The sequence below is a fragment of the Monodelphis domestica genome, chromosome 2 (assembly GCF_027887165.1).
Source record: "Monodelphis domestica isolate mMonDom1 chromosome 2, mMonDom1.pri, whole genome shotgun sequence".
Taxonomy (NCBI): domain Eukaryota; kingdom Metazoa; phylum Chordata; class Mammalia; order Didelphimorphia; family Didelphidae; genus Monodelphis; species Monodelphis domestica.
Window position 1 is genome coordinate 267,807,640 of NC_077228.1, and position 14,624 is coordinate 267,822,263.

The following is a 14,624-nucleotide window of genomic DNA, read 5'->3' on the forward strand; positions in this document are numbered from 1 at the left end:
CTCTTCTGGATTTCAACACAAACAGTATGAATTTCCATTGACTGTGACCATAGTTCAATCAGAAATGAAAACTGATCCTGAGCAATAGAGAGTTTGGATTGAATTGAGTAACATTTCCATTGTAGGTCATAAGACATAATGTAGAGCCCTGGAGCAAGTTTCAGCTGAGTCAATAGATGAATTTCAACAACCTTTCCTCACATTTAGAAGCTGTCTCCCTGACTCCTGCCCATTAAGGCTTCTCATACCTTGTACAGAAAGCTACCCAGGAACCACCCCAAACACATAGTGTCCTCCTGCAGCTGGAGTGGAATCCTACGATTTAGATCTTTCCTGAAATATTCCAGACATTTGCCTTGATCAAGACTTGACCAACCCCTCTAGTGTTCTAGTTCCTTAGAACCATGGCATCATAGGCTGCAGATGCTGGAGATGGAAGGAATTTGGAGGTCACCTAGTAACCCCAACCCCCCCCCCCCCATCTTTTAACAGCTGAGGAAACTGGAGTCTAGAAAAGAAAGTGAAGCATCTTGAGCAAAGCAGCCAGATAACATCAGGTCTAGAATTATAGTGTAGCACTGATGATTTCTGTTCCAGTGTGCTTTCACCTAGAGTATATGGGCTTTATGATTGCAAGTTTTACCTCTTCCAGTGATGGTGTGATGTGATGAGAAATTCAGTGGAGACAATACCACAATCCACAGGAGTAATGAGGATGATTGAAGTTTTAGTCACTGAGAAAGGTGGGCCTTGAGAATCCATTTGAATGCCATAGCAGAGCTGGTTGCTATCTGTGATTGAGTGCTATCTAGGTCTGAATCCCTACCTTTGTGGGCCAGGGTATGTACTGTTAAGTAACAAAATAGAAAAATGAAAATGAAGCCCTTGTTATCTCAATTGCAGACTGAATCAGGAGCTGGGAAGAACTCAAGAAGCATAAAGGAAGAGAACCATCATGAAGGGTATGGGAAGGGTGATCTTGACCAGTTAACACCCAAAGACTAGATCCTTGTCATCTTTACTTATAAACCATAAGGTTTCATATTATGCTTTTTCTGTCAAAGGACAAGACTTTAACTCTACACCCCCTATTTACTTGTGTCTTTTGTTTTTCCTGTCTTACCTATCCCTGACATATCCACCCTTTTAACTCCAAGAATTTCCTCACATTTATATCAGGTAGAAAGATAGAAGAACTGGAGTGTAGTCTTGGTTCTAATATAAATTTCTACAGATACAACATTTATTTCTTTGAGCTTTAGTTTCCTCACTTGAGAAGTGGAAAAAATACTATTGATCTTACCCACCTGTCAGTACTTTTGTAGAGTTCAAATGAATTAAAATACATGTTTTATACATATATATATATATATATATATATATATTTGAAACCTTGTATATCACCTGGAAAGGAGGGACCTTGTTCATATAGATAGACACTCTGGAAAGTCTACCCAGGTCCAAGATACTCTGTGCATCTAAATTCCCATAGACCACAAGTTCCCACCAATGTTTTTACTTCTACTAATGAGACAAAGCATATAATTAGTCTCAATCTAAGACATTTAATATGATGGTATAGCGAGAAAAGGAACAATAGAATATTTGTACCAGAAATCTGGGGTACATACTTTCATAAATAAATATAATATTAGTAGAAACATTGGATATGCTCTGAAGACAAATGTGGAGGGGCACACACATATAGAACATAGATGTGACCAGGCATAATGAATGAAGGGTGCTCATAGAAAAGAGCAGTGACTCAGGTCTCTTCTGCAATAAGATCACATCTTTCAGTGATATCTTCACGCTACTTTTGCTAACCCTTCTTGATGAGAGTTATATCCTATCTCATTTCTGCTGATCCTTTCTTCTTTTTCTTTGTGCATCTATCATTGTTTCTATGTCCTGGCACCAGCTAGAGTCCCAAGCTACCTCTTTCCCACAGTAATAATAGCATAAGAGGAACAGGGGAAAACCAAACAAATCTCAGTGACTTTTCTCTCCAGGAGAGACGTCTTTCAGTTCCCAGATTCAGTTTCAAGATATTTGGGAACATAAAACAGTCAAGTTATCTAATTATAACCTAAATCATTTTCTCTCTCTTTGAATCTGCTTCCTTCTGCTAACAGGATCTGAATCCTAGTCTCATGCATTTACCTCATATAGGGTTAAAAAACCTTTTAACTTCTATTTGAACTCCTTATAATTATCCCATTGCCCCAGACCCTTTTTAGGGGCATTGCCAAAGAAATCCAATAAACTGTCTGGGTCTCAAACGTTGGAATTTTCCCTCAGCTAACTCAAAGTCCCTTGGGTCTCCCACACAAAACAATTTTGGGGAAAGCAAGAACAATAATCACAAAAGCCAAGTGAAGATGCTTTAAGTCCTTGTCCTCTACCTTAGACTTTTATTTCAAATTCTTGTCTTTGTGTACATCTGGCTGGCAACAAACTTACCCTGTCAAATATGAATCATGATAGAGAAACCAAGGTATTATCATCATCATTTCATTTTCATAATTACTGTGGAGGACTATTAAAATTCTAGAAAGGAGAGGAAAAGAGCAAAAAATATGGATATGAGGGGGAAGAGTGAAGAGACATTGAGTCATGGCTCAAGGAAAACTTCTCAGTGAAAATGGTTTCATTGCCAGAGATGTAAATATAGATATAGTGAGGGAAGGACTGGATTTTGCATTAGGAGAGATATAGGCTTGAATCTTGCCTATAGTCTTTACTGTGTGTGCATATGACTGTGAACAACTCTCTTAAACTCTCTCAAATTTTAGTTTGCTTATGTGTAAGTCCCAAAACCAGGAATGGAGAATTCCTCTGCTAATGGGATATTGAGGTCAAAAAGGGTCCTCTATAGCTGCCTATAAAAAGGTCCAAATTATGGAAATCCCTCCCCATCCAAGGATTATGTCTCTTGAATTCTGATATTATTCTGGATCATTGAAGGATGACTCTGATGTATATATTTCACTCTGCCTAGCTTCTCCAGGCTAAGGGATAGAGGAAAGTCTGAAGTTAGGCTAAGGTACCCAGGAACCTCCTCTCCATGATATCTCTAGAAAAATCTCCTCTGAGAGGGAGGGAAAATTGAATAGGGAACCTGTCTCCACATCAGGTCATCTTATCCACTCAGGTTCCATCTGGTCATATCTTGTACAACAAGGTACCCAGGAATCACACTATTTTAATTCTGGACTCAGATGAAGGATGTACTGGGGTCAGTTTTTATTAGTTCATGAGAACCAATGGTTAAGTTTTCAGTATGAGTATTCATACCTCTGAAACTGGCAAACTCAAATGAGGGCTTGCATTATGGTTTTTTATTCATTGTCTAAACTTTAATAAAGTGATGAAAAATGTTGATAATGAAGATTATATTTAAAAGTATGCCCTTTTTGCATTTTTCAAGCATTAGTTGTTAAATATTTACCAATATATCACTAGTTTGATTCCAGTGAAAAATGTTAGGGAAAACAAATCTTAGAGATGCCCCATTTTAGGGGAATGTGATCCAAAATTGAATTAATCCCTAATTAAGGGCTCCCTTCTTACCCATTTTCTTCAGTTTCTGGCATGGGCCATAAATTTCCTTTCTTGTTTATTGAGAGCAATATTTGATTAATAAAACACTGCTTCATGGTTAATTATATTAGATTTGCTTATTTTTCAGATGGAAAGAGGATGTGGGGGACTGTGTAAGGAAAGGGGAGACTTATTTAGGGGAGTTTTTGGTCTGAAATAGTATATGAAGGGCAGACACAGAATCATCATAGATGTTGCAACAAGTAGTTGAGTCTGAGAAATGGCTGAGGAAGTCAGGAGAATGTAATTAGGTAGTATAGCTCAAGCCTCCTTGAAGAATGGAAACAATAGAGATGCCTCCTTAGGAAGCAGGAGGTATGTGGTTCTGAGTGGAATGAAAGAGAAATTTACTCTGGAGAACATGTAGCTTTCAAGATCATGTCAGAAGCTCTTTGAGGGTTTGAGAAATGAATTATCCAAGTCCTTGGCCCCCAAAGTACTATCTCCTATTTCCTGCTGTAGTTTCAACCTTCTTGAGAGTGACTGAAGGCAGAGTCAGAGTTTAGGATTGGAAAACAGCTCTAGGAAAATTTTGTTGCTGTGGGTCACTGTTTACAATTCCTTCTAAGCACGAGTCTTCTTTGGTTCCAGAATAGGAATCTGTGGGAGAAAAACAAAAAAATCCAGGCTGAAAAAGTCACAATCTCCTAGAATCGTTATTATTGTATACCATCCAACCTTTCAAGGTTTGTGACTAGGAGAACCATACTGGTCCCAGGCAAAGGGAGCAGAGTCTTAACTAGAGTATTTGTGGAGAGAGACACAGACAGACAGATTCAAACAGAGACAGACAGACAGAGATAGAGTCAGTGGCAGAGACAGAGGCAGAGAGTCAGAGATAGAAAGACAGAAACACAGAGAAGAGACAGAGAGACACAGAGGCAGAAAGAGAGACAGAGACAGGGACAAAGATAGATACACAGAGACACACAGAGAGAAAAAAGTCAGAAAGAAACAGAGACAGACAGAGATAAAGACAGAGACAGTGATGGAGAGATAGGCAGAAACAGAGGCAGAACAAAAGAAAGACAAAGACAGAGAAAGACTGACATTGGCAGAGAGGGAGAGATACAGACATAGAGACATGATCCATAAGGCTATCAGAATGCTCAGTATAAGACTGGAATAACTTCAATATTCCCTATAAAGGAAATGGGGGAAGGAGTGTGTTCATTACATCCTGGCATCCTCCAAAATCTTCCCAAACACTAATATGTGCTGGATATCAGACAGAGAGCTTCATGCAGTGCCTGGATCCTGTGGATCCACAGAATTCTCTGGAAGGAGGTCATTGATGGTTGCAAGCAGCTTGTGGAGAGATAGTTGGGAAAAGTCTTTCCTTCTTTCTGTCTCAGATGACTAATCTGGAGTATTTTGGTTCCTCCAGGGCTAACTCAGTTCTGTAAGACTGGATTTTACTAGCTCCCTGAGTCCTGAAGTTTAGCCTCTTAGGTTCAGCTCATTCCCTGGGATCAACATAGAAGGAAACTACAATCATACCTTGTGTCCAGAGGCTCATCTCAAAACCACTTCTCTCAAATGGTGAGCTCCAGGACCCTTCCCTTACCTTTTGAGCTTCTGAGGCTGATGACAAGTCCCACTCCAAGTAAAATCATTCCAAACACCAGGCTCCCAACTCCAATTAGCATCTTAGTCTGGGCAGATTCTGACTGTGCTCCTGGGGAAAAACATATCCCAAGGTTATTGCATTTTCTACCTTAGGATATCTGCTAGAGGTCCTGAAAGCCTATCCTGTAATTTGGAGTTTAGAAAGGATTTGAGAGAGCCTCTGGGAGGGAAGAGAGATATTATAAAAAAGTACCCTTTTTGGAGTCAAGAATTAAGGGGGCCTTTCAACCTGCTAATTTCAGACACCAGCTTCTCTGCTCTGGGACCTCTAAAGGCTGAAATCAGAGCTCCTGAAAAGGGATCATCAACTGCTGAGCCTGAAAGCTATTCAGAAAAATAACTACATTTCACATATCTTAGAAAAAGAGAGGACCAGGATTTCCCAGGTGTTCTGCTGTACAATGGAGATCTCCCAGAAACTTAGGGTTTATATTGGAGGGAGGAGATTGAATGTGCAAAGTTTTAGGGAATAGGGAAAGTACATTCATTCTGAAGGTTCTTGAAATCTTCCCTATCTCTGGAGTGGTGGGACCAGGGATTTATGAAATCAACGCTTACTCCAATCCACGAAGACAGGGCTCTGCAAGCTGACATGGTCCACACGGCAAGTAAAGACATCTCCCCTTTGGGGGGTCATTTCCAGCATTACAAGGGTCTGGAAGGTCCAGTTACCATTCCGGATTTGGCCTGTAGACAGGACTCCAGATTTCTCTTCTTTTGCATTTCTGAACCAGCTGACCTTTATCTCACCAGGATAGAAACTGGTCACAGAACAGAGGAGCAAGTTGTGGTGCTCGAGTGGTTGTGTTTTTGCTGGGAAAACTTTCACTCGGGGCTTGACTGGATGAGAGATAAGACTTGTTAGGGAGGTAAACTTCTTGGACCTTCTGACCCTTCCCATATTCATAGGTCTTTTCCCTTTTAGTCTTCTCCTATGATTTTTAAAATAATACCTCCTGGCTTTTGTTTTGATCCTTTCCTATGAGGCTTAACTCTGGTGCTCTTTCCTTCATGAAAACTTCTCTGATGTTTCAGATAAAAAGGAAGTCTCCTTCCTGAAAAATTCCTGAAGTACTTTAGAGTGCTCATCTGTATCATGCTTATTTGTGCAAAAATTCTTATTGAAGCCCCTTTATTTGATCATAATTCCATTAAGAGCTGGATTATATTAAGGGTATATCTTTAGTATTTCACAGGAAGCTTTGCAAATAATAGGTACTTAATTAAAAATAATTAAATTATTTGAATTTGAACAATACTGTGTATAGCTTCCAAACCAGAAGAATGATAAAGGCTAGGCAATGGGGGTTAAGTGACTTGCACAGAGTCACACAGCTAGGAAGTGTCTGGGGCCATATTTGAACCCAGGACCTCCCATCTCTAGGTCTTGACTCTCAAACCACTGAACCAGCTAGTTGCCTTACTTTTTTAAAAAATGCTTTAAAATCTTTTGTTGAATGACCGAGGTGTTACAGAATGAAATAATAAGGAATTTATAACCTGCACTGGCACAGAATAACGTGTCAATGCAGATAGATTGTTGGGTCTGAAATGAGGAAGATCCAAGTTCAAATGCTACCTTTTAAACTAGTTCAGTCTCGGTTTCAACACTTGACTCTTAAAGAGACAAAAATACCTGTACTACCAACCATGCATGAGAGTTATGGTAAATCTCATATGAGATAAAGAGCTTTATAACCCTTATAAGACATTATATATTTATTATTATTAGTAGTAGTAGTAGTAAACAATGAGGTAATGAGACTGAAGAAGGGTCAGTGGGCCCTTTCCAGTGATTGATCTAGAGTACTGTACTATTCATTTAATTTTAGGACTTAAGATTCTCTCCAGGTAGGTACAACAGTTTAAATAGACATGCTAACATTTGTTTTAAATTTCTTCAATGTGGCATTTTTAATAAGAAAGTCATTCAATCAAAAGTTCTTTTCCTGCAAAAAAAAATGACCTTGTGTGAACTGTAGCAAAAACATGAGGCTGGATTTTGCCCTCTTTTTGGTCAAGGAAGACAAGTCATCTGCTCCCTGCTGCCCTTTAAAAGTGAGGGCCGATATTCTAATTAGTTTAATGGGAGTGGAATTATTTCACCAAACCATACAATAATTTGACACAGAGAGATCACATTTACTTTATATCTCTGAGAAGCAATTTTCCATAATGTGGGTGAAACCATTAAACTGGGCATCTCAAATTTAGGTGAATGAGTGAATAAAAAAAGCCTTTATTAATACATGCATTTATTGTACATGCTTACAATGGGCAAAAACATTGTGCCAAGCCCTCGATATAAATAGAAAAGTAAGTCAGTGTCTGCTCTCAAAGTGCTCACATTTTAATGAGAGAGTCAAGGAGGAAGAGAAAGGAACAAACATTTACTATGTGCCAGGCACTGTGCTAAGTGCTTTACAAATATTAAGTCATCCAAACCAAATAGGAGGTTTCAGCTACAAGTCAGAAGTGTCTCCCCTTATAACCTAAGTTGATTCTGAATTGTTGTGTCATCACAGACTTCCCCTTTCCTTCCTGTGAATTGATCTCTGCTTTTAGGAGGCGCTCTCAGAGATACCTGAATATGGCAAGGAAAGAGATAGGGGAAAACTCAATTCTTGCTCCTTCCCCAAACCTTTTTAGTTAGTTCATGCACTACTGACTGGAGGAACCCTAACAGCCATGGGAAGGACTGTAGACACTGACCCACCCAGAGAGCTACAGAAGTCTCCTTCTCAAGTCCTGAAGTCTTTTTTTTTTTCAAACCCTTACCTTTCATCTTGGAATCAATACTGTGTATTGGTTCCAAGGCAGAAGAGTGGTAAGGGCTAGGCAAGGCAATGGGGGTCAAGTGACTTGCCCAGGGTCACATAACTGGGAAGTGTCTGAGGCCAGATTTGAACCTAGGACTCTAGGCCTGGCACTTAGTACACTGAGCTACCCAGCTGCCCCCCCCCCCACCCGAAGTCTTACACTTGAATCAATTCTTCTCATTGATTTGAGAATCTGTATCCAACCTAAGTCTCCAATCAGACTAATTTCTCTCTCATCCCTTTCAATGCCTTATCTAGACAGAATTTTTTACTTTATTTTTATTTTTAAATTGTATTTAATTGATTAATTTAGGGCACTCTTCCAGGATTACAAAAATCATGTTCTTTCCCTCTCTTCCCCCAACCCCCTCCCATATCCAAAGCACAATTCCACTGGGTTTTACATGTGTCTTGGGTCAAGATCTATTTCCATATTATTAATATATTTGCACTAGGGTGATCATTTAGGTTTTATAACTCCAATTATAACCTCATTGACACATGTGATCAAGCAGCTGTTTTTCTTCTGTGTTTCTGTTCCCACAGTTCTTCCTCTGAATGTCGATTGTGTTCTTGGTATTATGTTAACAGAAAGAGGTGTCCAGAGGCCTTTTTGGTAATCACCTAAACAGATCCAACTTGTCCAGGGAAAATAACCATTGTTTCCTTTTCTCTTTTTCAGTTCTCTGGGTTTTCCCTTTGAATATCAAGGCCCTCCCATCCAGTGGAGAAACCACATGATAATTTTTCTTTTATCTCTCAGACTTCCTTTGTCCTAATTCTGGTTCTGTTCATGCCTGAGAAATTAAGGTGGGTTTTTTGAGAAATCTGGGGGGAATGGAGTTTCTTTAAACTAATTAAATCTATTTCCTGAAATAGAATTCTACTGATTTCAAAGTACTTTCATAAAGGTTATCTTATACTTGTCTCACAGCAACCTTGTGAGATAGGCAGGACAAGAATCATTTATCTTAATTTGAGCAGTGAGGAAAATTAGTCTATAAAAAATGAGGTGATGCCTCAAATTCCTTGGCTAGTAAGTTAGAACTATTGTACACAATGATTGTGACTTCTGTCTTAGTTATCTTTCTATTGCCTCTGCCACCCACATCAGCAAGAGTTCTTCTTCTGAGTCCCCTACTCACCTTTTCTCTGCACTATAGTTTTATTATAGAATTGGTAGTTGTGTCTGCACACATTCACTATGGACCGTGCTCGTTCAACTATTTCCTTTTGACTGTTCCATTTCTGGACCTGGGATTTCCACAGTTCCGTTCTTGCCTCAAATAGACCCACATCACTGTCAAAGCGCACAAACTCTTCCCGGTCATAGATGAGTCTTCCCACGAAGTGTACCCGCTGGGTTCCATTGGTCATATGACACTCAGACCTCACTTGATGTAGGTAATTCTCTAGGGAGGGATACCAGGTTATTGTCACAGAGGATTCCTCCCACCAATCTAAAACAAGATTCCAAGTCCCTCATCCTTGGGTGGGAGATGCTCTTATCATTACTGAATCTCAGTTGAAAATATTCAAATATCACATCCTTCTGCTCTCCCTTGCTTTTTAGTTCCCTTTTGTATATTGTCTTTCACATTGGAAAGTTAAGTTTCTTGAGGTCATGGGCTATCTCTTTTTGGTTGTATTTGTATCAGAAGTGCTTAGCACAGTGCCTGTTACATCAAATGTGCTTCATAGATGCTTGTTTCTTTCTTTCCTTCCATAACACTTGTTCTGCCACATATTTTAGAGCTTAAAGACTGTCTCATACTGTCTTCTTCTTTTTTAAAATTCTTACCTTCCACCTCAGAATCAATACTAAGTATTAATTCCAAGGCAGAAGAACGGTAAGGGCTAGGCAATAAGGGTTAAGGGACTTGCCCAGGGTCACAAAGCTAGGAAGTGTTTTGGGGTCAAATTTGAACGCAGGACCTCCTGTCTTTAAATCTGACTCTCAATCCTCAAAGTTACCTAAATGCCCCCTCCTATTATTTTCTAATTGCTTCATAGATGGATTTGGTTTCCTCAATGAGATTATAAGTACTCTCAGGGCAGGAACCATATCTCCTTTTTGTGCATCCCCCATATTGCCTAGTATAGTGCTATGAATGTAGCCAAGAAAATCATATGCACAATGTAGATGGTTAGAACAACCATACCATAAAAAACCAAAACCAAAAACTAATGTCACAATATTACAATTAGTAAACAAAACCCTGAAAAAAAAAGATATGAGAAGACATTTTTCCCTTTCCCCCAGAAGAGGTGGGAGGTCCATGAGTATAGTACATGAATAGATTTTCAGATTATTTTGATGTTTTTATTTTTATATATGTATTTAAATTATTTTGGTTTTTTTCTCTTCCCATTGTCTTTAAAAACATTATCTGTTATATGGGATGGGATGTCTCTCTGGGAGGGCAAGGAGAAGTACTGGGGAAAATTATGATGATAAAAAAGAAAAGAAGACATCAATAAAAACTTATTTTTTGAGAAAGAAGAAAGGTAGATTTGGGGGAAATTTAGTTATGAGCAAAACAAACTTTAATTTTGGAGAGTAAATTGTGAAAAGGAATGAGAGAGAAAAAAAGAAAGGATAAGAGTTTGTGACCATGGACTGGATGAGGAGCAGAGAAATGGAAACATAATATATCGAATATAAATGACTAACACTGAACATATTCCTTTCTCACAACTCTTTTCTTCCTAATTAAGAGATGATCAGGGAGGAGGAGGGGAAAACATATAAAAGGACAGAATGGAGGAAAATAAGCAATGAGCAATCATAATTGTGAATGTGAATGAGATCAACTCAAGTATAATATGAAACACATTAGCAAAATGAATTAGAAAGCATCATCCAACAATATGTTATTTCTGAAAAATATACTTCAAATAGAAAGATTTATACAGTTAAATGAAGGAGCTGAAGTGAAATCTATTGTGTTTAGGTGAACACACCCATACACATGAGCACATATACATATACAAACACAAATATAAATCCATATGTACACATATACACATATATGATCACAAATTTAGAGCTGGAAAGGCTCTTGCAGGTTATCTAGTCCTGCCTTTTTAAGGAAATTGAGGTCTGATGAGGTTATATTACATCCTGATAGATACATAAATAGTGAGTCACAGTCAGGAGCCAGGTTCTTGACTTCAAATAATAGTTTTCTTTCTAGTGTATCATGCTATTTCATCAAATAGGACAGGATGGTTGTGTTCCCTTCCCTAGAATTTATCCAATTACATCTGTATGAAAATTACATCCATATGTCCAGCAGAAAAAAGGGGAATTGGAAGATTGAGAAAGGAGAAAGGATACATTGGCTTAGGCTTCTAGGGTCCTTTTATTCCTGTGAAACCTTTCTTTTTCTGTCCTGAAAGAGAGCTAAAAACTCTTTAATGGAATCAACTTCCTCTCTCAAACTGTCCAAATCTGTGGATTTTGAACTAAAGAGACATCAGATAGATGAACAGTGGCTGCTATTGGCTAATGTGGACTTAACCTAGAGGGTGTGTGTGTGTGTGTGTGTGTGTGTGTGTGTGTGTGTGTGTGTGTGTGTGTGTGTGTGTGTTTGAAGGGGCAGGGGGGAAACTTGAGGAAAGAGAAAACTACAGTGATTTATGAATGCCCATGAATGCAGACTTTGACTCCAAAAGATTTCTAACCTCTTTGGTTTCAGTACATCTTACCTTTTCATTGTTATAGTATTTAATAGTGGTTTCCAAATAAAGCATCCAGCTTAAATGTAATCAGTTGATTTATGTGTTGTTCCTTTGCCTGCCTTAGTATAAAATCTTCCAGCCACAACCATTTATACACCATCCAGCATCAGTTGGTGGTCCAAGCTTTGCCTAGCCAATTGTTCCAGTTCCAGTTATGAACACAATCAGAATTACTTCAAAGAATCAGTCTAAGTTGGGAACTTCGAATGGCAACATGGATGGGAATATTTCCTTGGAACCTTCTTGTCTAGATAAGCATAAACATGTAAGTTTTCTTTTGTTCAGTAAACCCTATTGCTAGTTTAAGGTCTAGAGGGCAGTGTTGAACCTGAATGGAATGAGAAACAAGGGACAAATACACTGACACACTCTCTTTTGGGTGTCCTGTTGGCTCTGATTGCAGATTTTTGATGAATGGAAACCCAAGATTAGTTAGTAACTGCTATAAACTCCATCTATACTCCTCAGTGATTTCTACAATGTTTCTTTCTCCTCTTGGCATCTTGGGTATATTGCAATTCTCAAGATTCATCCTTTTTTCTGGGGAAACTTTTCCTAGCCCAAGTTTTGTGCCCTATAGTTAATGACACCAGATCCATCAGACTCATCTCTTTCCTTCCTCCCTAAGAGTCTGTCAACTGTAACTCTATCCTGAGGTCAAGAGACCACTTTCCATTTAAAATAGTCTGGGAAGTAAGAGACATTTAGCCCAGCTTTCTCTTCTAGAGAGAGCTTCCTATGGAAGCTTTCCCTCTAAAGTAGATGCTCTTTACTTACCTGGAATGTCCCTGCTCCAGACTGTGAGTGTATCCAGCACCATCAACAGGACTGTCACAGAGGGACCTCCCAGCAACTCCAAAAACACCATGCTAGGGACAAGGATGGAATTGGTAATTAAAGGTTGCAGCAAGTTTCCAATGGGGCTTGATCTCCATTAAAGAATGCAGTGCCTCTGAATCCTTCTGAATTGGGCAATTTCTAATCAGGAAACCAATTAGCATCAGACACACTTAGCAGCATCAGTCACTAGGCAGAACGTCAGTGTGCGGATTCTTAATCAACACTTTGTGTCCCTGGGCCAAATTTGGTTCTTTTTCACATGAGTGTCCGAGCATGCAGTGACATGACCCTGCATTCCTTCTTTTAGCTATGCACAGGTAACAAAGGACTAAAATGAGGTCAAAATGTGTGTGCTCTAAGCATGCTTTGGAAATTGTACTCTCTTGGTGTCACCGTATACTGGAAGCAATGAGTCTCCCCTGTAACATGTGAATTGACATCACCAAATAAATATGGAGAGCAGGATTTTCTACTATAAAAAGTAAATGCAGTTCTAAAAAGTAATATATCATATTGTGTCCCTTTTAACATGCCCCTGTGGGTTAGATGTGGAGGCAGTTGACTTGTTGGCTCCACCTTGGTTCTGCTTTTCCCCTGGTCCCAGTCCTCTGAACCTTCTCCCACTAATCAAGGTCCTGTAGGCATTCCCATGGAAACAGCTTAGTGTAAAAGTTGTTAGGTAATGAAGATAGAGTTTTTCAAGTGGGGCAATAGATTTGGTTGATGGTATAGGACAGTTGTGTTCCTAGTACTCCTAGGATGAGAGGTTCATATGTCCTTAGGTTAGAGAAGCTGCTTTTCTCCCCCTCCCCATCTCTTAAGGTAAGAATTGACAAGCTTTAAATTATATTAGTCACAAGCCCCTATGGTCATAACTACCTTTATTTATTTTTAAATTTTATTATTTTTTATTATTATTAATTACCCTTAATAGCTCTCTGGATGCCACAAGCACTCTACTGGTCCAGTCCCTGCCCTGTTCTGGGCTATGATTCTTTCTGGATAACTTCTCCCCCCTCCAATTACTTAGCCTCCCCATACAGGATTCTTACTTGGTACCCAATCCTGATAAAACTATCTATGGCTTTAGCCTCTACCATGAGTGGATCCCTCAGACCAGGGTGTTTGTTTTCAGGAAGGAGTAAGGTAAGCCCACCTCTTCCTAAGCCATTCACTAAACTCTCCTAAGCACTATAGTGGATAGAGCACTGGATTTAGAGTCAGGAAGATCTAAACCCAAATCTGACTCCAGATCCTTATTAGCTGCGTGATCCTAGGCAATCCCTTAATCCCTATTTGCTTTAGTTCCTCATTTATAAAATAAAGAATCACTGGAGAAGGAAATGGGAAGCCACTCCAGTATTTTTGCCAAGAAATCCAATGGACAAATGAGATCACATAAAGTTGGATATGACTGAACAACAACAACAACAACAACAAATTGTTCACTTTGCTTATACTACATAGTTCCTGTGTGTATAGCATAGCCATTTACTCACAATTAAAAAAAAACATACCCCACCATAATTCCATTAGAAACAAAATTGAAAAGATTCTTTTCCCCATGTCTCAGTGCTAAAGTTGTTGCAAATCCCAAGGAACTAGAGTGTACTCAGGTCATCACGATTTTTTGAGGATGGAGGATGGGATTGAGTGTCTGTCACTGACATTATACTGGAGGTAGTGCTGGAGGAGATAAGGAGATAGAAAAAGAGGCCTGGGTCATGCTGAAAAACTTCTAGGCTATATTGAGAGTATTTAATGGAAGGGGAGATGCAGAGGAGGGCTATAACTTTCTCATGTATTGCACAGAGCTGTAATGATTCTTGCTCTTCTGTACTGTGCTTCTAAGAAGCTGCTTTATTAAGCTTTCATCTTGTTCTTGCAAACATGAGTTTTTTCACTGAGTTAGAGTCTTAAGAGTTTGAACTACCTTCATAAAGCAGCAAAGATTTTAGGGGTCACCTAGAGTAAGCCCTTCACTTGGCA

At 39.1% G+C, this 14,624-nt stretch overlaps 1 protein-coding gene across 1 annotated transcript; it reads right to left on the reverse strand.

Annotated features, from left to right (window-relative positions):
* Positions 1-5,779: 5,779 nt before the first annotated feature.
* Positions 5,780-12,663, reverse strand: LOC100025909 (DLA class II histocompatibility antigen, DR-1 beta chain-like). Its single transcript, XM_007483639.2, has 3 exons — positions 12,573-12,663; positions 9,197-9,463; positions 5,780-6,072 (listed from the first exon to the last, which is right to left on the reverse strand). Exons 1-3 carry the CDS (start codon positions 12,661-12,663, stop codon positions 5,780-5,782), a joined length of 651 nt encoding a protein of 216 aa, XP_007483701.2.
* Between the last annotated feature and the right edge of the window lie 1,961 nt (positions 12,664-14,624).

Coding starts and splice junctions, on each gene's coding strand:
- LOC100025909 (XM_007483639.2), bottom strand. CDS start 12,663: ATGGTGTTTTTGGAGTTGCTGGGAGGTCCCTCTGTGACAGTCCTGTTG. Junction 9,464..12,572: donor CTGGAGCAGGGACATTCCAG/GTAAGTAAAGAG, acceptor ATCCCTCCCTAG/AGAATTACCTACATCAAGTG. Junction 6,073..9,196: donor AACTATAGTGCAGAGAAAAG/GTGAGTAGGGGA, acceptor TCTCTCATCCAG/TCAAGCCCCGAGTGAAAGTT.